Source organism: Adiantum capillus-veneris, chromosome 21 (genome assembly GCF_014529385.1).
Source record: "Adiantum capillus-veneris isolate H3 chromosome 21, ASM1452938v2, whole genome shotgun sequence".
NCBI lineage: Eukaryota > Viridiplantae > Streptophyta > Polypodiopsida > Polypodiales > Pteridaceae > Adiantum > Adiantum capillus-veneris.
The window spans coordinates 24,351,072-24,376,795 of record NC_140951.1 but is presented as its reverse complement, the minus strand read 5'-3'; the positions used below and the strand labels follow the sequence as shown (position 1 = coordinate 24,376,795).

General features: G+C 47.0%; 1 protein-coding gene across 1 annotated transcript; it reads left to right on the top strand.

Moving 5' to 3' along the window:
- The first annotated feature begins 2,357 nt into the window (after nucleotides 1-2,357).
- On the top strand, nucleotides 2,358-24,833 carry CAP1 (cyclase associated protein 1). The gene is made up of 10 exons (XM_086493255.1): nucleotides 2,358-2,810; nucleotides 3,973-4,141; nucleotides 4,217-4,281; nucleotides 4,355-4,691; nucleotides 4,764-4,926; nucleotides 5,649-5,758; nucleotides 5,844-5,899; nucleotides 6,519-6,575; nucleotides 24,033-24,176; nucleotides 24,358-24,833. Exons 1-10 carry the CDS (start codon nucleotides 2,499-2,501, stop codon nucleotides 24,442-24,444), a joined length of 1,500 nt encoding a protein of 499 aa, XP_086349381.1. The 5' UTR covers nucleotides 2,358-2,498; the 3' UTR covers nucleotides 24,445-24,833.
- Nucleotides 24,834-25,724: the final 891 nt, after the last annotated feature.

The following is a 25,724-nucleotide window of genomic DNA, read 5'->3' as shown; positions in this document are numbered from 1 at the left end:
GTTTTGTATAGTCTTCTTGTTCTGAAGAAGGAGAGACCTCTCTTTGCTTTGTAGATATGGTTTTTGGTGAACCACGATCAACACAATCTCTATAGTTTTCTCTTCTTTAACCTTTGCGATCATTGGATTTGGTTATGGCTTTTGTATTTTGTGCTTGTGAAGACCCTGTGATATAGTTTTTGCTTTTGCATAGAAGGGTGTCACTGTTGTTTCTTCTCGAGATTGCAAAAATGATGCTTTTGCAAGCTAACTGCTGAAAATGGCAAAGTTGGCTGGAGCGAGGCTTCGTTTAGGTGGAAGACGACAAGAGAAGTCTCGGTGCTCAGTCTACTTAATGGCAAAGACACTGCCGCTGTCGTCAGCTTTACCCTCGCCCTCTTCTCGTGCGAATCTGCCCTTAATCGTTATGCATTTTGTTATTTTAGAAAATTTATCCAATCTTATATCTATATTAAAGAAAGAAGGTCAACTGCCAGGTGGCTGCACATGCCGGCTCCCTTTCTATTAACCCGTTACCCTTCCTCTTCCTTTTGGCCAATGTGGCAGTGGTGGCAGGCTCACCGAATGCATACTGGCAAGCTTCCACTCGACTTGCGGGAGCTCCCGTGAATTGCGAGAGGGGAGATACTACCTGCCTTGACGTGCGGGAGCCCACTACCTACCTGCGAAGAAGAGAGGGGGGGGGGGGGGGGGGGGGGGGGGGGGGGGGGGGGGTTATTTATGCCTTGAACCTTCTTCACCAATAGCTACTTCTGCGCTGTTGCATTCCATCCAGAGCTCTCTCTTTCTCTCTCTCTCTCTCTCTCTCTCTCACACACACACACACACACACACACACACACACACACACACACACACACACACACACACAAATTGAGGCGCACAGTAACTACAACCCTGCTCTACTAGCAACCCGAGTTCAGCGCCTGCAGCTTGATGAACGGAGCTCGCGCTAGCTAAATATCCAGAGCTCGCGTAGTAAACCTCAGAGACAACCAACTAGGAAGCTCTCTCTCTCTCTCTCTCTCTCTCTCTCTCTCTCTCTCTCTCTCTGTCTCCGCATGGACAAGGATCAGATGAGCGAGAATCATCTCTCTTTCCCCGCTATGCACTATGCAGCCCCCCTTGGCAACCACCTTTTTCCCATTTCTCTTCACCTCCCATATTTGAGGTGCTCCAATTGGTTGTTTTCCCATCTAGCGCTTTCTGAGGCATATATAGGATCAATAGCAATAGATACATCATCAGATTTCGTGCCGATCAGCTACTACATGCCAACTGCCTCTGAGATGAAAGCAAGCGGCCCTCAAGGGGAAGAGAGAGAGAGAGAGAGAGAGAGAGAGAGAGAGAGAGAGAGAGAGAGAGAGAGAGAGAGAGAGAGAGAGAGAGAGAGAGAGAGAGAGAGAGAGAGAGACACTCTCCCAGCTTGCCATTGCCTGCAAATGTGGAGAGAGGGACGGTGTGTATTTGTAGAGGAGTGGAGTAGCTTGCGTGCGGCTCCGAATCCGTAGCTTAGGTTATAAGCGCGACAGTTAGGCATCATCCTCCATCAATCGAGTTGATCACATTGATCAACGATGTTAATGAGCATACTGCATATAACTGCAGCGCGTTAGGGTGTCAAGCTAAATGTACAAATTAACGTGTTGGTGTTGTTTTGTTAATGCTAATTTTGCGAATACTGCAGCATGTCAAGCTAAATGTACAATGAGGATATGTGTGGGTGATGTATTGTTAATGAAAATTTTTTATGCAACTATATGGACATGGGAAAAACGTTGTGCATTACATTCAAATCGTTTTTTTTTCCCTCCAACAAAGCTCACAAACCATTGAAGCTGCTTCCTACCATGCTAACGACTCCTCATCGCTTTGATCTACAAGGCAGGAGGTGCGACTTTTCAAAGCTCGATTGTTGCAATCTTAAGGGTTTTGCAGCAATAATATACAACTATCCTGGAGGCAAGCAAGTGCGGGAGGCTTCTATGATGGGGCACCCAAATGCGGGCCTAGCCCAATCAATAGTTGAGAGAAGCAATAGGTGGTCATCGACATGGCCCTGCAGGAGGTTGAGAGCACGAAGAGGTGTAGCGCTTTGGCAAAACTGTGTACGACATCAGCTTGCAAGACGGGCTACTTGCAAGTGCTCGATTTCTCGCTCTCCCTAGCTACATGCTCGGTCTATGGGGTTGTGGTACGGAGGTGCCTTCGTCTTCACCTATACAAAAAAGGGCACTTGAGTGTTTATAGGTACAACCTACAGGTTCCATGTTGTATTTGTCTGCAGCGATTTATTAGGGTTAGGATTATTATCCTTCATCAGCGAGAGATGGATTGTGATTAACCGTGAGAGAGAGAAAGAGAGAGAGAGAGGGAGGCCGCCGGAGGCGGCCGGCCATACTATATTTTGGAAGAGCCAGAAATGAGAATGTTTTGCCGGTGGAGTATAGATAGTGCAAGTATATAAAGCTCACCTCGACCGAGCCGCAGCAGCAGCCATGGCGGATCTGCAAGCCTCATTGAGCTCGCTAGTACAGCGTTTAGAAGCGGCAGTCTCTCGTCTGGAAAAAACGCAAGGGCAAGGCCAATCCGCCTCTCTTTCCTCACGCGATCTCCCTCTTATGGACGCCGCTACTTCTGTCGCTGTCGATGCTTCTGTATCTGCCTTCGATTCGCTTATTGAAACCCACGTTGGACGTGTTCTTTCTGCTTCCCAACAGATAGGTGGTCAAATTTTGCAAGGGTCGCAGCTCCTAAAGGATGCCTTCTTTATAGAAAGAAGCATTGTCTTGGCTATCTCAAAATGCAAGGTTGGATTTTTTGCATTTTGAGAGAGAGAGAGAGAGAGAGAGAGAGAGAGAGAGAGAGAGAGATCTACCATTACTCATATTTTCAATTGGTTGAAGTGATTGCATGGGTATCCAAGGTTGTGGGATTGATTTGTGCTTGGCGCTTATGATGATCGATTCCTAGTTGTCATGGTGGGATATTGGGAGCACAGTAAGATTCAAAGTCAGCCGTTTACATGCCAAACCGTCAGTGCATAGTGGAGAAAGAAAGATTTATCATCTACTGTCCTTAAAAATTTTGTGACTCTCCAAAAGAGTGATATCCTGTAAAAAGGGTCTTTTTCTTCCTTGTGACTCTTCTTTAACCAGAGTTGTTTCAGTACGATGTCTGGCTGTGTACAATGCACCACTGCTGGGTACTAAAATAGTTTGGCTCGCTTTGAGTTTAATGGAGCACCTCCATGTAGAAGTTAAAATGCGTTGCTTTGAGTCATCAAAGCAAAATGTAATCTGGGATATACCAAGGTGTACATCAAGTCATCTTAGCAGACATGCATAGTCCACAATGTGAAGTTTGCTTTTGATTGTTTGCCGTGTATATGTGCTAGCAACTACCCTTTTGTTGTTGTTAATTTGTTACATTCAATGCATTTGTTTAGTGCTAGGCTTAATCTGCCATATATTTCTAAAGTCCTGATGATCTGTGTATTAATGGATGCTCATGTGTGCACTCAATGTGCTTTACGTCACTGGGGATGTTGTAGTGTTTGGCCAATGGTATGCACAACGTAGTTGATGGTTGCAGCCTTGTGGATGACCAACGTGAGTGTATAACTTGCACTTCCTTTTAGGAAATCTGGGAATTTTGTGGATTCATTTTGGTATAAAAACTAACTGCCAGTTAGTTCCCAGGTGTTTAAATGCTCTTAAAAAGTGGTGTGTGGAACATAGAACATTCAAGCTGCAAATCTTTGACTTCTCTGGAACTGAATCATTGCTCCTGCAGAATTTGTTTCTTGTCTTCTAAGAGCATTTCTCCCTCGCTGTAAGCTCTGTCTTGTTGATGCTCCTAGCATTCTCTGAGGTAGAGTGCGGATTAAGATACTGTTTGAGGAAGAGAGCGGAATTGGATTACAAAACATTAATGGTATTCTACTTCTTATGGTATGGTATCTGCATGCAGCAACCTGATACGACTGAATTGCAAAAATTGCTTAAGCCGCTTGGAGATGCAATTACCAAAGGCTCAACATTAACAGATGGCAAACGAACGGATGCTTACAACCATTTAAAAGTCATAGTAGAAAGCCTAGCAGCACTTACATGGGTTGCATTCATGGGGAAAGACACTGGTAAATTTTTGAACAAAGATACAGTGCTTCCTATCTTTTTTGCTGGTATCTTGATGCTGGTGGTATGTGCACTAGGGATGAGCTTTCCTGCAACGCATGTGGAAGAGTCTTGGCAAGCGGCCGAGTTTTACAACAACAAGGTAACTTGATGAAGTATACTTATTGATGACACCCTTGGAGAGTTGAAGACGGAATCTTGGGTCTGTTTTTAAGGTGCTTGTTGAGTTTCGGAATAAGGATGCGAGTCACGTGGAGTGGGCCAAGTCCATAAAAGAGCTCTATGTACCTGGGCTGAGAGATTATACAAAAAAGTTCCATGCTACAGGGCCTGCTTGGAATGCAAAAGGCATCAGCTGTAGTGATTTTTTGGCTTCATGTACTGGGTCTGCTCCTAAACCTACGGGTAGAGCCGGGCCACCTCCTCCTCCACCAGGAGCTCCACCTCCCCTACCTCCAATGGTTGCCACCTCTACTGATGTGGCTGGTGGCTCAAGACAAGGGATGAATGCTGTTTTTAAAGAGATCAGCAAAGGAGAGGCAGTCACCTCAGGTTTGTGGGAACCTTGATACAAGCTTAGACAGTAAATTCTAGGAGAATCATTGACTTACCTTGTGGTTTCAGGTTTAAAAAAGGTAACTGCAGATATGAAAACTAAGAATCGTACTGACAGGTCAGGGGCAGTGCCTGCTGCCGCTGGCTTAACGAGGGACAGCAAGGATAGTGCTGCAGCTACTGCTAGTGTCAAAGTAGCACCTACTAAATTTGAGCTTCAAATGGACCGAAAGTGAGGAATATTCTAAAATTGCTCTTTCATTTGACTTAATTATCAATTGAGTTACCCAAGTATTTTGAGTGTACCCAAAGTTTTAGAATGGATGTATGGGCTTTGTCTTGACTTTCAAGCATGCATGAGTTTCTTTTCATACCCTCTTTCAATCAGAAACTCAGTTCTCTCTAGGATTTCTTCCCATGTGTCGTATTTTACTGCAATGATGGAAAGGGGGAAGGGGGAACACACCCAGCACACTCCAAGCTTTCTTCTCTGTAGCCCAGGATAAATTCCACACCCCTAACCACACAGAATCACACACACACGCACACTTTCTGCCAACCTCCAATGCACCGGCTCGCCTTCAAGCACCACCAGCTACATGCAATCACTTATCGACAGCCCACCATCACACACTGTAAACACACCCACACCGGGAGGCTACACGTGCCTCGACCGCCTAAAGATGTTATTGATATAAGCATTGACCTAGCTGTGAAAACCCATATGTTATCCAATCGTATGTATTGTTAATTCCGATCCCAAGTCTTTTTCTGAGTTCTACTTAATTGTCTGAACTTATGCATGCATATTGATCCTATCCGAAATTTCAAATGCATTGTGCTTGTTGTCTGGTGCAATGTCTTACATCTGATATTTGCTTTTAGGGTTTGATGTTGTCAATGTATGTGTTTGGGGTCTGCAAGCTCTATTAATTGGGTTCTTTTTGCTTCTAGGTGGGTTATTGAAAATCAAATTGCAAACAAAGATTTGGTCATCAACAAATGCAATGCTTGGCAATCAGTCTACATTTTTGGTTGTCGGGACTGTGTCATACAAATCAATGGTACTTCTTTCATTGCATTGTATGATTAGCTGTCAAAATAGTATTGACTGTTTTTTTTGGATTGTTAAACCTTTTTTGGTATCAGGCAAAGTTAACAATATTACTTTGGACAAGTGTCGAAAGACAGGAGTAGTGTTTAAGGTAACAGATATCGTATATTTTTTCATTTTGTAAACCAATATTCTTTGCTGGGTTTAATATATTTAAACTGCAAAATTTATGGCTATGTACAGGTCCACATTTTATGGCCACTATAGATTCTCTTTTTTGACCTCTCAACCCAGTAGAATCTTTAGTGCTGTGAGATATGACCAATGGCTGTATCTAAACTGGGAATGCTGGGACCAAACCATCTCTAGTGTTGTAGTGTTTTGGGGCTTTGGCAGTTACATGACATTAGAGATTTTCGTCTCCTAAGAGTTGCATGACATTATAGAGATTTGCACTTTCACTTTGGAACATCTGCAGCCATAAACATATGCCACGTGCTCAAGGCTCTAGGTGCTCAAGGCTCTGTGTTGAGGGCTCTGTAGACATGGTCCAAGGCATTTAGAATCAACAAGCTACAAGGGTGTCTGCAAAGCAACATGTGGAATGCTTTTTCTAAATGGTATCTGACTGATACTATTTATGATTTAGCTGATGATTGCATAGTCTTGCATGACATTACAAGTTTGGAGGTGAATTTGGGCAAGTTAATTGAATTTCTGTAGAGTTACTTCGAGTTGTTATAGTTATTAACAATATTTTCTATTTCTAGGATGTTGTCTCGGCATTCGAAGTTGTAAACTGCACAAGTGTGGAGGTGCAATGCCAGGTACATTAACATATTTCTTCTATAATATCAAGTCAAGGCTTTGTTGAGAAAGCTTTGTGTGAGGTTTGACTGGCTGAACCTGTAGTGTTTATGTGCGAGGCGTGAGAGCTTTAAACTTTTCTACTACTCTCTTCTTTATTTATTTTGTAACTTCGCTAGAATTGAGTGTCTTTTAGTCTGAGGTGAGAAAGAACGGTCAGTAAGTACAAATACATTGGCAGTCAGTAGTGGAGTGGGATGGCATTGACAATTTTCGGTTATAATCTGAAGATGGTATCACTTGAATAATAGTGTCTGTCAATCATATGCTCTCCCAGTCCTCATGCTATCAATGGCCTTCTTCACCATGTTAGCGGTGAAAAAAGCACATGTGTGTGGGCATAGCTCGGGGGGGGGGGGGGGGGGGGGGGGGTTGGGGGTTGGGAAGAGGCGGCTGTCCAAGAACTGTGTACAGAGATGACACATACTGGCCCCAGGCCTCTGTAGCAGTAATGGTAGGAGGGGAGGAGTGCTCATGAAAGAGTCGCCATGCCTCACCTGAGTCTTGACTCAAGAATAGTTGATATAGATCCACCTCTAGTCGAGCCAAAATTGCCCTCTTCTTCCGCCACATTAATCTGTGACTGTCTATGAGTGATTCCCCCAAAACCACCTCCCTTTGAAGCTTGGCTCTCGTCTCGTGGCACTCCTCATCATACCAGCTGTTTTGGGGCATGCTCCCAGAATGTCGTCTCTGCTCAGGCTGGGTGTGTGGGTATGCCTCTGCTGTTGCATCATGCAATGTTTGTGTCAGTATAGTAGTAAGCTCTTCCAGAGGTCGCCCTTGCTCCTCAGTGTACATGTGTTTGTAGATCCCATCTATGTAGGCAGAGTCCGTCTCCCATGTAAAGGTGTAGCGAGTAGGGGCTGCTATCTGTGGTATGTGTGCTACACTAAACTGGAAAGAGATGGTCATCAACACAAGAGCATGATCTATTGCCACACCAACAGGTCTAGGTCCAACTGTGAGGTCGTGGATACTAGAGATAAAGCTCGGCTGTGCCATGACATAACCCACTGTGCTGGCTCCATGTCTGTGTGGAAAGCATGTAAAACCTCCTACAGCAGCAGGAAATCTTTGTAGGCCATTCAAAATGGTTAATCCATGTGGCAGTCCCCATGTCTATCAAGTGCCGTCCATACTCAGTATGCTCCACATCTTGTGATATTCTAGATAGGCCCATCTCTGCAACATCCAGCTCTCTCAACGTCTCTCTGAAGTATCATAAAATACTATCTAGTGATGGGTAGTCCTAGCATTGAAGTCCCCCAGGATGATAATGTCACCATCCCTAGAGAACTCCCATATGTCATCATCCAAAATAGAAAAGGGGGACTGTCCTATGGTCTCTCAGTGACTGTTGCAGTACACGATATCTTCGACATCGGCTTGATGATCTATGGGCGTACGATCCTTGGGAGATCCATTCATTCCAGCCATCATTCGGCGTTTGCGCACTCCAAAGGGGTGGTGACTTGTGGTTTGCTATGGACATACCTATGCAGTGTGCACTCATCATCAGAGTTCACACGAGATATTGCCATGCTCACGGCATATGGGATTCCGACATTCCCAGAGAAGACATCACCATCTTGGGTGGACAGACACTAACCACTTGACCTCGACATGTCAGATTACTTGGTTACACAGGAGCTTCTACATGGACTTAGGGAGAGTGTAAGGTACAATGGATATAAATATTGAACTTTGCTCAAGATGAGTGCTCCGAACTGTGCTCAAGATTCCTTTTACTTACGAAAGGGAGAGCCTTCCGTTCCTTTAATGAGAGAGAGTTCAAATGATTACAAACAAGTGGCAAACATTGTGAATGAAGGTGCTGAGACTGAGAGATGGAGAGAGAGAAGAATACGACAACCCTCCTCCGAAGGCCCCACTCTCTGTGGCGAGAGCGGTCTACTATTGATTGCACAAATCTCTACAATGCTATGGACTTGCCAACGATGTCGACGATGATGAGGACGACGATGAGATGGGCTGAAAACTGAAAACGCTAGGGCTGAAACCTACAAATGTGGTATCTGCTGAATTTTGACTCTATGTCGGTGACGACGGCAATGACGATACGACGACGACGCGCTGAAAACGCAGATGCTGAAATCTGCGAATAGCGGGTTGAATCTGCAAACGTTGGCTGATTTGACCGTGCGGCGAATATCTACTGCGGGAAGGTGAGATCTGCGAGGTTTGGGGGCTGTTGTGCGGTGTCTATATGCTGAAATCTGAAAACGCTGATGCTGAAAGGTTGAACTGTCGTCAGAAACTGCAAAACGCGAGGTTTACTTGCTGGTGCAAAAAAGCTAGGCTGAATTGGTGTCCTGCTGCAAAAACGCTAAGGGATCTGCTGTGGTCTACTATCACCAGGCTGATCTGCAACTGCAAAACATTGGGGCTGATCTGCACTTGAAGAAAACGTTGGTTCTTGGTGGCTGAAAACGCTAGGTTGCTTGCCGGGGGAGTCTTGTTGAGAAGGTGCACTGTTGGACGCCTGGTCCCTGCTGCCTGTTCTGCCCGAAAACACGAGCGCTACGTTTCCTTATATATTGGCTTGGCTAAATTGCCCTACCCAGTTTCCCAACAAAGCCACTTATTAATAATAAGTGAAAAATGGCTAAAACAGGGAAAATAGGTCTGCGCACTGTAAAAATGCTCTGATGTTTGATGGTAATCTGATGATCATGCTGTGTGCAACCAGAGGATATGCATCTACTCTAAGTGCCTGGGCATGCACGGTCTGCGAACAGACTCATAAAAGTGCCAGAACACTTCCTAAGCTAGGCTGACTGAACTAAATTGAACCCTAGTCATGAAGTAGCTTGTCCACGTCACATAGGGTTAGATGTGCACGTGACATCCCCTCCTTTTCAAAGTGAGGTATTGGTACCAAATTGTATGGCGTCGAGGGAGATCGCCAACAGCATCCGGAATCCTGGAAAGGACTCTTCATCGGCCCTGTAACAGACTTGGACACTCCAAGTCAAGAATTTACCACGACAACACCAAATAACCACTTCAAAACAGTTCACAGTTCACAATTGATTCAACACTGGCCTGGCGGAGTTTCGTGCCTAGAGATATTGGCCCCAAAGACTGGCGCCCCTTTCGGTATTTCTTTTTGTATTAATTTGAGTTCAAAGTACAAGAGTGTGGGCAGGCGCTCACACTCAGACTTTGTGTCCAGATGCTTTGAGTTGTGAGAGGCCTGCTCACATATTTAAAGTTACAAGGGTTGCTAAAAGCAAAGCCCCAAAAGCTGAAATCAAAAGCTTCAAGTAAACGCTTTGAAAATAAAGCAAAAGTTCTTCCTCTCTCTTTCTTTTAATAAATAAAGCAGAGAGGCTTTCTCTTTCTCTCTCTCTTGCTAAAATAAAGCAAAGAGGCTTTCTCTCTTTTCCCATTGCGTGGAAAAGCAATGCCAAAAGCTGAAATAAAAAACAGCCCACGCTAAAGCAAAAGCAATGCCAAAAATCTGCCCAGCTTTCTGTAAATCGCGATGGTGTCCGTACAACAGGCCATGTGTCAGCCCGCCACATCAGCAAATCAGGGTTAGGGTAGATTAGGGTTTCGGATTTTTAGGGTTAGGGTTTCAACAAAATTAGGGTTTCGGATTTTTAAGGTTAGGTTTTCAACAAATTAGGGTTTTTGATTTTCCTGCAGAGCGGGCAGCCACGTCATCACTTTGTGACATACCCCCCTCTTAAAAGCATTGTAATCGCCCTCGATTACGCTTGCAAAACAGACAGAGGCCATAAATTGTCTTAGCCCCGGCGGAGTTTTGTGCCTGAAGCCATAGGTGCCGCCGGAAAAAAATTTGGATCGGATTTCTCACAGAAGAGAAATCGGCTGTACTCTGATACCACTGTAACAGACTTGGACACTCCAAGTCTAGAATCTACCGCGACAGCACCAAATAACCACTTCAAAACAGTTCACAATTCACAATTGATTCAACACTGGCCCGACGGAGTTCCGTGCCTAGAGATATTGGCCCCAAAGACTGGCGTCCCTTTCGGTATTTCTCTTTGTATTAATCTGAGTTCAAAGTACAAGAGTGCGGGCATGCGCTCACACTCAGACTCTGCGTCCAGATGCTCTGAGTTGTGAGCGGCCTGCTCACATATTTAAAGTTACAAGGGTTGCTAAAAGCAGAGCCCCAAAAGCTGAAATCAAGAGCTTCAAAAGTAAAAGCTTTGAAAATAAAGCAAAAGTTCTTCCTCTCTCTTTCTTTTAATAAATAAAGCAGAGAGGCTTTCTCTTTCTCTCTCTCTTGCTAAAATAAAGCAAAGAGGCTTTCTCTCTTTTCCCATTGCATGGGAAAGCAATGCCAAAAGCTGAAATAAAAAACAGCCCACTCAAAAGCAAAAGCAATGCCAAAAATCTGCCCAGCTTTTCGTAAATCGCGCTGGTGTACGTACAGTGGGCCACGTGGCAGCCCGCCATGTCAGCAAATCAGGGTTAGGGTTAGGGTAGAATTAGGGTTTTGGTTTTTTAGGGTTAGGGTTTCAACAAAATTAGGGCTTCAGATTTTAGGGTTAGGGTTTCAGTAAATTAGGGTTTTTGATTTTCCTACAAAGCAGGCAGCCACGTTATCACTTTGTGACAGGCCCACTTTGATGCGTGGGTGATGCGATACTTGAACTTCATAAAGGTCTGCTACGCTTGCTTCTTTGGGCTGCGTCGAAAGCGGCACAAAGTCATCTGTGGCTCCTTCAATGCTTCAACTTCGTCTATAGTCATGCGTCTACCTTCTTCAAGAATCTCCGAGGATGAAAATTCCTGAAACCACTTCCAACACAAAAAACATGAACATACCCGTTTCATGTAAAGTGACTGGAAAAATTCTAGTCTTCTTTAAAGACTGTGCATGCAATGTAGATGAACATATAGACGGAGTGCCAAACGGTTCATCAAACACATGCAAACAATGGAATCGAAACTTGTCTTTCTGATCTAAATCTATCAACTGTGGCAATTCACAATGGAAAGGCCGATGTCTGATTCTTAATCCTTCTTGTGCTCTTTCGGATACTGTGTCATGCCGAGGAAGAGACATGGAATGTGAATTCCTTGAATGCAAACATTTCATCTTTTCATGAGTAATCCGCATATATCCGTGCTCATTCATGAGTGAATTGTGTTCATCGTACAATATGTCATGCCTATGAAAAGGGATCACATAAGGACGGTGACTAAAATACATGAAAGCATTACGAATGAAACACTAGAACAATGCGTGTTGACTTATCATGCGCACACATAATACTTCCTGTGGGGGTTCTTTGGACCTTGACTCGAGAGCCAACATCGGTTCTTCGTGATTGATCGAATCTGCAATGAGGTTAGCTTCATTAGAAAAAGCATCAACTAAACCATCATCCTTGAGAACAACCACATCTTTATCCTGCAAATCATCATGCTTGTGAATAACCACATCATTATCATGCAAATCATCATGTTCGTGAATAATTACATCTTGATCATGCAATCATCATGCTTATCATCTCGCTTATCATTATCGTGCAAATCATGTGTGTCGTGTGTTGGAGAAGACAAGACTGAGACTATCTCCTTCTCCTGATTCTTTTAAATTTGCGCCTGCACATCAGAAAATAGTAGGACCAACTCTTGCTGTAAGGTGCAACAGAAGTGAATGTTGAACTTTGCTCAAGATGAGTGCTCCGAACTGTGCTCAAGGTTCCTTTTACTTACGGAAGGGAGAGCCTTCCGTTCCTTTAGTGAGAGAGTGCAATGGACACAAACAAAGTGGATAAACACTGTGAATGAAGGTGCTGAGATTGAGAGATAGAGAGAGAAGAATACGACACCAGAATGTTGTCAAACCCTCCTCCGAAGGCCCCACTCTCTATGGCGAGAGCGGTCTACTATTGATTGCACAAATCTCTACAATGCTTGGACTTGCCAACGATGTTGACGACGATGAGGACTACGACGAGACGGGTTGAAATCTAAAAACGCTAAGGGCTGAAATCTGCAAATCTTTATCCGCTGAATTCTGACTCTGTGTCGATGACGATGTCAATGGCGACGATGCGACGACAGGGGTTCAGTTCAGTTAGGGTAGGAAGCGTTCTGGCACTTTGGTGAGTCTGTTCGCAGACCGTGCATGTCCAGGCACTTAGATGCATATCCTCTAGTTGCACACAACATGATCATCAGATTACAGTCAGAACCCATTAGGAGCATTTTAACAGTGCATAGACCTATTTTCCCTATTTTAGCCATTTTTTAATTATTTTATTAAGTGACTTTTGTTGGGAAACTGGGTAGGGCAAATTGGCTATGAACATATATAAGAAAAGCTAGCGCTAGCATTATTTGGCAGAAGAGGCAGCAGGGACCATACGTCCGACAGTGCACCTTCTCAGCAAGACCCCCGACAGGAACTCCTAGCGTTTTTCAGCCATCCAGAATGCCTAGCGTTTTTAGCATTTACAGATCAGCCCAACATTTTGCAGTTTTTGCAGATCAAGCCTGGCATTAGCAGACTCAGGAGATCACCTAGCATTTTTGCAGCAGGACCCCAAATCAGCCTAGCGTTTTTGGATCAGCAAGACAACCTAGCGTTTTGCGGATTCTCCCCGACAGAACCAGCAGATAGATCAGCGTTTTCAGTTTTCAGCATATAGACCCCGGAGAACAAGTCCCGAACCTTGCAGATCTCACCTTCCCGCAGCAGATGCTCGCCGCATGGTCAGACCAGCAAGCGTTTGCAGATTCAGCCCGTTATACGCAGATTTCAGCATCTGCGTTTTCAGCGCGTTGTCGTCGCATCGTCGCCGTCATCGACAGAGTCAAAATTCAGCAGATAGCAGATTTGCAGAATTCAGCCCCTAGCGTTTTCAGATTTCAGCCCGTCTTGTCGTCATCCTCACCGTCATCGACATTGTCGGCAAGTCCATAGCATTGTAGAGATTTGTGCAATCAATAGTAGACCGCTCTCGCCATAGAGAGTGGGCCTTCGGAGGAGGGTTTGACAACATGCTGGTGTCGTATTCTTCTCTCTCTATCTCTCAGTCTCAATACCTTTATTCACAGTGTTTACCACTTTGTTTGTGATCATTTGCACTCTCTCCCTAAAGGAACGGAAGGCTCTCCCTTCTGTAAGTAAAAGGAACCTTGAGCACAGTCCAGAGCACTCATCTTCAACATTCACTTTTGCTGCACCTTACAATTTTCTTTTCAGTTCTTTGTACTTTTTGTATCCAGACGTGGTATTAGATTCACCACATGTAACCTTTTGGTCTCATAGGTCATTTTGGCCTATTGAAGACGTTAATATTACATCTCATTTCATTTCATTTCTCTTTCATGCTTCCGCACACGCGCACTCTCACATGGTATCAGTCGCCAGCATTGAGGGCGCATCTCTGCATCAGGTCCTCCCTCCCAAGAAGAAGAAGACCAGTCAACCTTTTCCTTAAACAGCAGCGTTTCTGCAATTTGCCTGCAAGAGGGGGTGGAGCCACCTTCTGGACAGCTTCCATCGCGACGGAATGCTTTGCCATCTGCGTTTTGGTTGGAAACCTTCAGATCTGCTGTTCCCTCTGCTAGCGCTAGGGCTTGGACCCCTTTTCCTCGCTGGAAATGCCCCTTCTCCATTTGCGGTTTTGATCCAAATCTGCGTTTTTGGACAGCTGCTGAGTTTTTGCAACAGGAGGGCAGCGCTTAGCTTTTCAACCCTGGATCTTGCCACCACCTTCCCGGCCTTGGCATTCAATGCCTTGTTGGTCTTGTTCCTCTTCATCTGCTACAGATTTCAGCCATACTTCTACTGCTGTTTTTCTCTGTTTTCAGCCCATTTTGGGTTGTGACATTGATTCCCCGCCCTCCCTACACCCTTTGCACCGCTCCGGACCTTGTTGGGAGCGTACGAGCACGCTGAAAATCTCTGGACAGCAGCGTTTTCAACACCTCGTAGTTGCGTTTTTGGGTGGACAGCAGACACATGGTTTGTGTTTTTTTACAGAGGATGAAGTTACCTCCTGCGAGGACACCATCTGGTGGTGGTCCATGCGGTCTCTAAGTGACTGGTGCAGTACACGGTATCTTTGACATCGGCTTGATCATTACAGGCGTACGATCCTTGGGAGATCCATTCATTCCAGCCATCGTTCGGCGGTTGTGCACTCTAGAGGGGATGGTGATGTGGTTTGCTATGGACACACCTATGCACTCATCAGAGGAGTTCATTCGAGATATGGCCATGCTCATGGCATATGGGATTCTGACATTCCCAAAGAAGACACCACCTTCTTGGGTGGACAGACACTTACCACTTGACCTCGGCACGTCAGATCACTTGCTTACACAGGAGCATCTACATGCTTACAAGATCTCTTCTTGTACAGGTTTATTGCTTGGATCTATAGATTGGAGTGGTACTTCAATGCTTTGGACTCTCTTGGAGAGATTACCCGCGAGATGTGGGGGATTAGATACCATTACGCGACTACATTCGGAGTCACCCGGAGCTTGGCTTGGATGGTAGTGTAGTTGCTCTTCTACACTCTCGATCATTTGGATTGCTACCTTCAAAGTTGCTTACACTTACCCTCGGTAACCTTACAACAAACTTATCCCCCGACCTGGGCAATAGGCCACTCCGAGCTCATTCACATTGAGAGCCACACTGAGATGCGGTTTGGTGGCGTTGTTGGCGCACATTTTGTTTTGGTCGGCACCGGAGGATTGGAGGCAAGGGATACAGGCAAGACGGCGAAGTTTGATTGGTCTGGTCTTTCCTATTCTTAGAGAATCTTCTCAGCGCAGACTTCTTAGTCTGGCTTCCCTACTTCATACATGATTATCACGGTGCAGACAGCTCAGTCTGACCACACCTCTGCTGAGAGGCCCTTCGTAGCGCAGACTGTTGAGTCTGGCTTTTCCCTCATCTTGGATTACCCTACCTACTCACAGGACACCTTCGATGGTGGTCCGTGTGGTCTCTCGGTGACTGTTGCAACTTACAATAGCTTCTACAATGCAGACTGCTTTGTTTGGCTTTCCTTGTTTCGAAGGACGTTTACGACGCAGATTGCTACATGTGGCCTTCCTCGAGTTTTTCACAGCTTAGTCACCTGGCCACATTGGGTTACAGGTCATTCTCATGACGGTTTTGGGCTTCCCCATTTTCTCTAGACGGTTTGACTACAAACACCACATATCCTATTGGGCAGGACACTTGCAGGTCTATTTACACTCCTTTTACGACAAGGAGTTGTTTTCACACTCAGTTCGAGACCTTCATGCAATACCTTCATTTGTATCCGCGAAGTAGAGCTGTTTGCTACACTCCTCGTGACGACATCTTTTCACGGAGATTTCTTGGCAGTCGTGACACCCCAGATTGCTGCTACACTCATGGAGTATCCTTCAGTGGACATTGCAGCAAACATCTTCATCATTTGCCTCACATCTTTTGCTTATGTGCGGTTTGTTCAACATCAGGTGTTGAGAGTGGGTGTTAGATTTACACCTCTGTTGCTTAACACAGGTCTAGGGCACTTCCTTGTACGGCTAGTGTCTCCGGGATGGCCACCCATAGGATAGGTTGTACCTTGTTTGGCTGATCGAGTCTGGGGCCGGCCGTCCACTTGAGTTGGGCGTCCACCTTGGGCAGCTAGGGAGATACTACCTAGGCTTGGTACTATAAACTGTATGGGAACACTCCCTAGTGCCTACACCTAGTAGACACTAGGTGTGCTCATGTGCAATTAGAGGGTATGCAACTAATCCAAAGTGCATGGACGTGCACATCTTGCGTATAGGTTCACAAAGGTGCCAGAACATTCCCTAGGTTGTCCTAAATCCTAGAAATAGGAGTCAGCTTGTCCACATGCCCTTAGGGTTAGATGTGCATGTGACAAAGATGGAGGATCAATATTGCGCCTTTTGAAGAATCTCTTTCAAATGCTTATCATTGAGAGCTTTAATAAATATTTATGCAACATTACCTTGAGTGAAGGAATTTAAGTTGATTATTCTGTGCTGAACTAATTCCCTAGTGAAATGATAATCAATATTAACACTCCTTACTTAAAATGCTAAAATGATTTCTTTGCTAGAGCGATGACACTTTGGTAGTGTGAATGTAGTTAATGGTGTAACAAGGGACGGGCACCACGTGCCAACGGAAAAGAAGAGATTGAACACTTTTAGCTCTTCAAATAACACTGAACTGAGAGAGAGAGAGAGAGAGAGAGAGAGAGAGAGAGAGAGAGAGAGAGAGAGAGAGAGAGAGAGAGAGAGAGAGAGAGAGCACGACACACGAGATGGGGAGTGGCTGTTACTCATGGCCCGGACCAGGATGGTTATATATGGGGGGAGTATTGGGGAGTGGCTGTTACTCATGGCCCGGACTTGGATGGTTATATATGGGGGGAGTATTAAGAAGTCTGAGCATATTGGTTACTCTCAGCATCTTTAAGCGACGCAAGGTGCGGTCTAGGGAGCGTTTGGTTGTTATGGTCCTCTGTATCTCATGGCCCGGACCTGTTTAGGTTATTTGTGGGAGGAGTTCTGAGGGAGTCGTTGAACAACTCGTGGCCCGGACCAAGATGGTTATTTGCCGGGGTAGTGGAGTGTTTTTTTTTTTCCGAGAAAAAGATCCTTCTATTAGTTAATGAAAACTGCCCATAGGGCTACATCCGCCTCTGCAAGAGAGGGCTACACCAAGCATGATGGGGAGACTCTCCCAATGAAAAAACAGCATATATACAATGGGGCTAAATCAAGAGATGGGAGGAGGGAAGAGCCACACAGGTGGACAATAGTGCCATCTGAGCACCCCCTGGACCATGGTGTAGAAAGGCCCAGGGCGCCAGAGTCGAAGGAAAGCCTCGCGGCGCTCCTGCATGCGGTCGGAGCTGCCTTGTAGTCCCTCAAGCTGTCCTCTGAGAGTATGGATCAGCTCTAGCCAAAAGTCACGAACAATCTCTGCTGGTGGCACAGGGCGAGCCTCAAAGATGCGGAAACAACGGGCCCGCCAGATGAACCAGAGAGCTAGGCCGCTGATGAGCTCCCAACACTCCTCTCTCTCACTGCACCACTCCTGTGGAGTAAGGTCTGTAGCAGGTTGGAGTGTAGGTCGCCCCCCCTGTATCACTATCATCCTGCTGGTGGAAGATAGCTCAAACTGAAGTGCCGGGCCCGTGAGGGTGGACCAAGCCGCTGCCCCCCAAGTGTACTGTCGAGCCGTGGAGAGGGTAGGCAACAGCCGAAGAACTCGTAGCCATACCTGCTGGGCCGAGGGGCAGTCCCAAAGACAGTGTCGTTGACTCTCCACCAACTGGTCACAGGCTGTACATGCGGTCGAGAGACCACTATGCACAAGCCAGCTCCCTACTGCTGTGGCTCTGTGTGCAACCAACCACTGGAACAAAGTGACGCGCCTCGGCTGTCTGGAGTCCCATAGCCTCTTCCAAAAAGCTGCCAAGAATTCAACTGTGAGGCCCTCCTCCTGCCAATGACGTGCTGCAGCGGGGCGGGCCTCTCTCTGTGCTGCAAGTATATGATGTCCAAGCCGAACAGTGTACTGAAAGAAAGGGACTCGTGGGCGGTCTGTAGAAGATAAGGGGTCCCTCCAAAGCCACTCACCAGGATCCCACTGTACTCGTGCCAGTGGACAACACTCCCAAGCCCATAGCCTCTAGTGTCCTGTCTCAAGAGCTGCTGGGTCAGGGTCTATGACGCAAGTCCTCCCACAGATGCCCACAACTCGGATCCTCTGGAAACAGCATTCTGCTACCTGCGGGGCCTCTACTGCAACTCGCTGTAATCGTCCCCCACCCTGAAGCTCGAAGAACAGGGCTGGGACAGTCTCAGAGCAAGCCCTGACTGAAATGAGAACCTCCAGTCGTGTGAAGGCTCCCATCCACCAGGGTGCTACTGGCTCGAAAGGCGTGAGCCACTAGCTGGAACTGACTCTGAGATGTCCTGACACATGCTCTGACCCCCTCTCATGCCCTGTAGGTGGATAGCCTGCACCTCCTCTGACAAACCTGTGAACTCTAGCCAGTCACCTAGAGAGCGCGCTGGACCTGCTGCCATGGGACCCCAAGAAACATGAGGCCTACTCCCAACCAAGTGGCCTCTCTGAGTGCTAACCATGGGGTTCCAGACGAGGGGTTGCCGTCGGCGCTCCTCCGTGCACGTCGGCTGTCTCTGCTCTAGGCCACGCCGTAATAGCTCCCAAGAACGCAGCAAACTCACAGCGAATCGGTCCTCCAGTCTCCTGCTCAAACCAACTCGGCGCAACTCTGTAAAGATCCATCTGGTCGAAGGTTGCTAAGGGCCTCCTAACTGAGGCACCCTGGCACGAAGCCTCTGCAGCAAGAACTCCTTCCAGGGCTCCTCGCCTGGAAGAAGTCCTCTGACGACGAACTTCCCAAGAAGGGCTCTGCTCTGCTGTGCTGGATCAATGATCCCAAGCCCTCCCTGCGAACAAGGAAGTGTGATGACCGACCAAGCCACCTTGGCTCGGGCAATCTGAGTGTCGCGACCTGACCAAAGGAAGTTCCTGATCAGCTTCTCTACCTGGCTGATGCAAGAACTCGAGAAGATCCAGCAAGAAGTGATGTACCACATAGTCGCCAACAACACCTGGTTGGCAACTACTACTCTACCAGCCAGCGAAAGTCGTGCTGAGCTCCAATGTAATAGCTTTCTCCTGATGGACAGGAGAAGAGGAGCAATCTGCTGCTCGGGGGACAAGTCCAAACCAACCTGACAACTCAAGTACCGAACTGCAGTCCCTGGAGGAATCCACCTGAAACCCTCTCCCGGCATCCAATCTGGTACAGGAGCACTACCAACCGAGAAAGCCACTGTCTTTCTCCAGTTGATCAGTGCGCCCGATGCACAGCAGGTCTCCAAAGCCTGCCCACATCTGTGTAAATTGGCCTCCTGGCCCTCTAAGTACAAGGCTGAATCGTCTGCAAACTCAGCGTCCAGGAGCTCATCTCCTCGTATAGGGAGTGCTAAGCCCCTCAAACCAACCTGTTGTGACACCAAAAATCTGTTCATCGCCTCCGCATAGAACAGAAAGAGAAAGGGGGCAAGAGGACAACCCTGTCTGACCGATCGTGTGAGCATGAAGCGCTCACCTCTACCTCCTGCCAAAAGCACCTGACTGTGAGCCTGTCTGTATAAAGCTGACACCCCTCTGATCCAAGCATCTGAGAAGCCCATCCTGCGAAGCGTGCCCTCTAGAAAGTCCCAGTCAACTCTGTCGTATGCCTTCTCAAAATCGAGAAGAAGAATCACAAGGTTCTCCCCACGGAGACGTGCCAAGGCAGAAGCCTCCCAGAAAGTGAAGATGTTGTCAAGGATACTGCGTTCCTTGACAAAACCTGTCTGAGTCCCATGTATAAGGCTCTCCAAAAGTGGCTGAATCCTCAAACTCAGAGCCTTGGCAAGAATTTTGTAGGCTGAGTTGAGGATGGTGATGGGGCGCCACTGTCGAATCTCATCCAAGGAGCCACCCTCCTTCGGAATGAGGTAAATTAGGCCCTCACTCATGCTATCCGGCATCACTCCTGTGTGCAGAATGTACTGAAAGGCACTACAAAGATCTGGGCCAAGCAGGTCCCAGTACTCCAAGAAGAAGCTGGGAGTCAGCCCATCCTCACCTGGACAGCTACCACGAGGGAGGGCCCTAAGAGCCGTGTGCAGCTCCTCAAGCTGAAGAGGTATCTCTAGCCTCTGGCGCATCTCCTCAGTCACAAGACAAGGCATCTGCGCCCAAACCTGCTCCCTGCATGCATCCTGTCTCTCTGAGTGGGGCTCAGCCGACAGTAGCTCACGGTAAAAGTCAGTAGCAACTGCACGCATATCCTCAGGCTCACAAACAACTGATCCATCGGGTCTCCTCAGCTGATTGACCTTGGCATGCGAGTGCCGAGGTCCCATTGTCTGGATGCTGCTGAGGCTGAGGTGCAGGTCGTGGCCTCCTCCGTGGCAGGTTGGGGCTGAGGCTGAGGTGCAGGTCGTGGCCTCCTCCGTGGACAGGCCTTCGCTAGATGGCCCATCTGTCTGCAAATGAAGCACTGGTTCGGGAGACCCGAGTACTCCACACTCTGTCTAAACCAACCCCCACTCACCCGAGGCAGAAGGATGACCTTCGGGAGCGTGTGGGTATCTCTGACCAAAACTTGAACTGAAGGGATGCCAGCCGCCTTGGCAACTATTGATGCTGCCGTACGAGGTGTCTCCAGGACAGTCCCGATGGCGGAGCCAATCCTGGAGAGAAGTGGAAGGTACTCCCTCCGTAAACCCGGAAAGCAGACTGAGATGGGGATGTCTGCCTTCTCTACTAGCACATCCGAAGTCGGGTCAAAACCATGTCGCCTCTGTCGAAAGTGGGTGCGTGATACTCGGATGACCAGTGGACTCATAGCTATGACCTTGGAGGCCATCTCAGAAGTCTCGAACTCGATCTGGTAGTACCCCCGTCCGAGGATTTGGACATCCAAAATCTTGCCCACCTCTGCGAGAAGGCGGGCCTGGAGAAGGTCTCGCAGCTCTCCTCTGCTAGGACGGGTGCCGAGAACCTTGCAGATGACAGAAGTCGCCTGCAAGCGCTCTACCTCTGCGGCAAGGCTCGCTTGCTCTGTCGGCGAAAGAGCAAGTCGAATGGTGGGCTCAGCGGGGTCGGGCGAGGGGGCTTCAGGCGAGTCCCTCTGTGGCGGAGCTGGAGCCTCCATCTGTGTCTACTGCTGAGTCGAAGAAGCGGATGGTGAAGAAGAACTGCAACCGAGTACGCCGAACACTAGTCCGAAGAAAAAGCGATGCAGAGCCAGGTGCAGAAAACCTTCGGGGGCAATGCGGAAGAGGGGGGGGGGGGGATGGAGGGAAGGATACAATGGCGAGCGAAGGAACAAAAGGGGGCGGGGGGGAGAAAACAGCTAGGGAATGGGGGGGCAGAGGGCGGGTTAAAGGGCAGCTAGGGGCGAGAGCGGCGGGCAGAGGTGGCGGGCTGGGCTGGGCGAGGGAGACAGAGCGAGGGCGAGAGGGGGGGGGGGGGGCAGGGGAGGCAGCGCGAGGGCGAGGGGGGCTGGAGGCAGCGCGAGGGCGAGAGAGGGGGGGGGCGTGAGGGGCAACGATGGCGCAGGGGGGGGGGGGGGGGGGGGGGGGGGGGAGCGTGCAACAGCAGCAAGCGTTTCTTAATATTCTTCGGGGGGTAGTGGAGTGTTCATCGGTAGTTGTATGTTTCTATGTCTTGTAACATGCATTTGTGAGCATTTGTGTTGCATTGTGATGTGCCAACCACTGAATATTCCTAATTGGATGAGATTGCTTGGGTAAGTAATTTTAGTGCATTGAGGCACCCGTTAGAGATCAATGCGGTATGAGTGTGATGACTAATTTTGCTACGCCATAATATCAAGAGCTTCGATATGGAATGAGACCCCATTACAGATCAACGTGGTCTGGGTATGCTATTGAATGTCTCTTGGAACGACCCTCAGAAATTTTTGAGCTAACTTGAGTTGTGTCACGTGACACATCCAACCCTATGTGTCCGTGGACAAGCTACCACACGACAAGGGCTCAGTCAATCCAGTCAGTTTAGATTTAGAAGTGATCTGGCACTTTTGTGAGTCTGTTTGCAAACCGTGCATGCCCAGATACTTAGTGTAGATGCATATCCTCTGGTTGCACACAGCATGATCATAAGCATTCCCATCAGAATCCATCAAAATACTTCGTTCTGCAGTTGTAGGCCATCCGGCGACAGCAGAGCCATTGTCAGCCCTAGCGTTTTTGATTTGTAGATCAGCCCTAGTGTTTTGCAGATTCACCGCGACGGAACCTCAAGAAACCTCAGGGTTTTCAGTTTTCAGCCTTTAGACACTGCAGATCAAGTCCCGAACTTCGCAGATCTCACCTTCCCGTAGCAGTTCCTCGCCGCACGGTCAGATCCAGCGAAGTTTACAGTTTCAGCCCGGAAAACGCAGATTTCAGGATCTGCGTTTTCAGTGCGTCGTCGTCGTACCGTCGTCATCGACATAGAGTCAGAATTCAGCAGATAGAAGATTTGCAGATGTCAGCCAATAGCATTTCAGCCCCTCTCGTCGTCGTCCTCATCGTCGTTGACATCGTCGGCAAGTCCAAGCATTGTAGAGATTTGTGCAATCATAAGTAGACCGCTCTCGCCATAGAGAGTGGGGCCTTCGGAAGAGGGTTTTACAACGTCTCTGTGGTCGTATTCTCTTCTCTCTCTATCTCTCAGTCTCATACACTTGCACGCACAGTGTCCATTCACTTTGTTTGTGATCATTGCACCCTCTCATTAAGAACGGAAGGCTCTACCTTCCATAAGAACAAAAAGGAACCTTGAGCACAATTCGGAGCACTCATCTTGAGCAAAGTTCAAACATTCATTCCACTGCACCTTACAAGTTGTCTTGCAGATTTATTGTAATCGCGGATGATTACTCTTTCAAGAAGGGGGGATGTCACAAATTGCTGACGTGTCAAGCCACTGAAGAACGAAGCCAACTTGTAGATCCCGACCGAGGGGCCTAAACCCTAGAGGCAATAGAAGCAACAAAAGAAGTGTCACCAACATGCAAAGCCTTGACATGTGGCCTAAGTTTAAAGAAGAGTTCCCATCAACTTATGGCACTGCGGCCCTAGTGACACAAGACGGTTAAATAAAGCAGGACCAATGCACACTCTAAAATCTAGCGTAAAAACGTGACGATGTATGTGGCAGTTGTACGGACATCTACGAATTGCATTGATGACGTGGCAGGGTGTATGGACTTCCGCAAATTGCATTGTAGCACGATGATGTGGCAGAATCGTATGGAACCTCCTAAATTCACGTTAGGCTGATTTTGGGAGACCCGAAGCTTTTGGGATTAATGCTTTTCATGTAAACTGTTTTTAGAGGGCCAAGGGCTTTTAAGTATGTGCCATGGGCTCGTTCTCTGGCACGCTTCCGGGTGGCGGTGAGAGAAATGTCTCAGGACATGGAAGTGTCCCATTATCAACGTAGTGTTATAAAAAGTGGTCAGGGAGACATTGGGAAGGAGCTTCATGCATTGCTGTATCCTGTTATTTATATAAACTGGCTATGTTGCATCCATTGAAATATCCTGTCATACTTCTCTCAGCAACTTCACAACCCACTTCTAAATCACGTGAAAGCAACCAGATTTGAGCCTGAAACCTTACAAGTATGTACGGTTCACGTTATCCACAGAGACAATTTTCTGTAGTAACCGCTAATGTTACGGCTGCATGGCTGAGCCGTTTCAACCATTGCAGGACTTGCTTTTGCTCTTTTGGAGTCCTGTAATCATTTGTTTTTTTGAAACGTGTTGCACAGATGGCATAGGTTGCGCTGATGTGTTTTTGGGAACACTTTGCAGAACACAGCTCCTTCTATCTCTGTCGACAATACAACCGGCTGCCAAATTTATCTTAGCAAAAACTCTTTGGGCACCTGCATTACAACAGCCAAGTCCAGTGAAATCAATGTGCTTGTACCTGGTGCAACAGAAAATTCTGATCTGGTATGTGTTCACTTCCATAGCTTATTTGCTCTTTGGCATTCATACCTGCCATGGTACGTCCACTCGTTTGATATTTCTGCTTTGGCTTTTGTAACCTGGATCCTTAATTTGACGACTCTTATTAGACGATAGTTAATTCCTTCCTCTTCTGCATTTAATGTTCCTGTTTTATGCCTAGCAGGTAGAGCATGCATTAGCAGAACAATTTCAAAGTTTCTTCAGGGATGGAAGCTTTATAACCACACCCGTATCACATTCAGGTGGCTAATTAAAGCATGTGCAAAATCTCAGGGGAAGAAATCAACTCGAGTTATTGTCACCGTTTTCTGCGGGTTTACATCGTTTACACCATATGTGGAGGTGCATCTGGCCATGAAGGTTTTTTCACAGGGAGAGTAATCATAGCAATAAACAATAAATCATTTGTGTGGTGTATAGTGATTGCTGTTCATGTTTGAGAGCAATGAAAGAAGAGCTTTGGTAACTGCATCATTGGTTGTCATTGGTGTGAAGTCTACAACTTATAGGACATGATAAAACGTTGCAACACTTGCTGAGGCTGAATATTTGGAAGGGTGTATTGTGACACAGGCTCTTATTTTAGCTGAAATCTTCTTTTCCTATGAAGGTCAGTTACAAATTCAAGGTTTGTCCAAAGTGTCTCCTACCTCTTCCTTTGTCACTCCCTTGGTGGTCTCCCAATCAATAAATTGATCCTATTTGTTTTCTTTTGTTTCCTCCTGTTTGTATCTCAAATAAATGCTCATGACCACCTTCCTGCAAAAAAAGAAAATTAGTTGTGTTACTTGTTTTCAAAAAAGGTTATGTGGTTGAGCATCCCCAAGGGAAATGTGGTTGTATATGGCAACAAATCACACCTGGGAGTGATGTGCTGAACGAGAGTTGGCACACAGAGTATAGGGAAGTGCCATGCCATATGGATATGATCAGTCTACAAAGGGAGGCAAGCCCAAAGCTTTGGCTTGTCACTAGGCAATGCCTCTGTGAATAGATCCACAAGTTTGTCCCGTGTCAGCACATAAGCCAAGCTAATCTCTCCAATTGAGACTCTTTCCTCGACATAGTGATAATACACCTTAGTGTGCTTTGCACGGGCATGGAAGAGTGGGTTCCTGGCAATTGCCAATGTGTTCTGACTGTTAGTATAGATGATAATGCTAGACTCTTGTTCAATCTAACTCTCAAGTCACCCAACATCCTCGAGAGATATAGCAGTGGTGCATCGACCAAGTAAAGAAAAACAATTTTTATATGATTAAATACCTGCATATGTGGTGGTTGAAAACCACAAGGGGATCATATTGCTAGTGTGTCACCAAGCCAAGCAGCTAATCCTAGGGGCCTCCCTTGTAGTGTAAGTGTGTGTGTGTGCGTGTGTGTGTCAGATGTTGGAGAGAGCAAGGAGAGTACTCAATTGTAGTGCGAGCATAGAACCAGGGCAATTGAAAAAAAAGGGGTTGGCTTCGAGGGGTTGTGAGCAAGAAGATACTTCAAAGGGTTGCATCTACATGGGAAGTTTCGACCTTC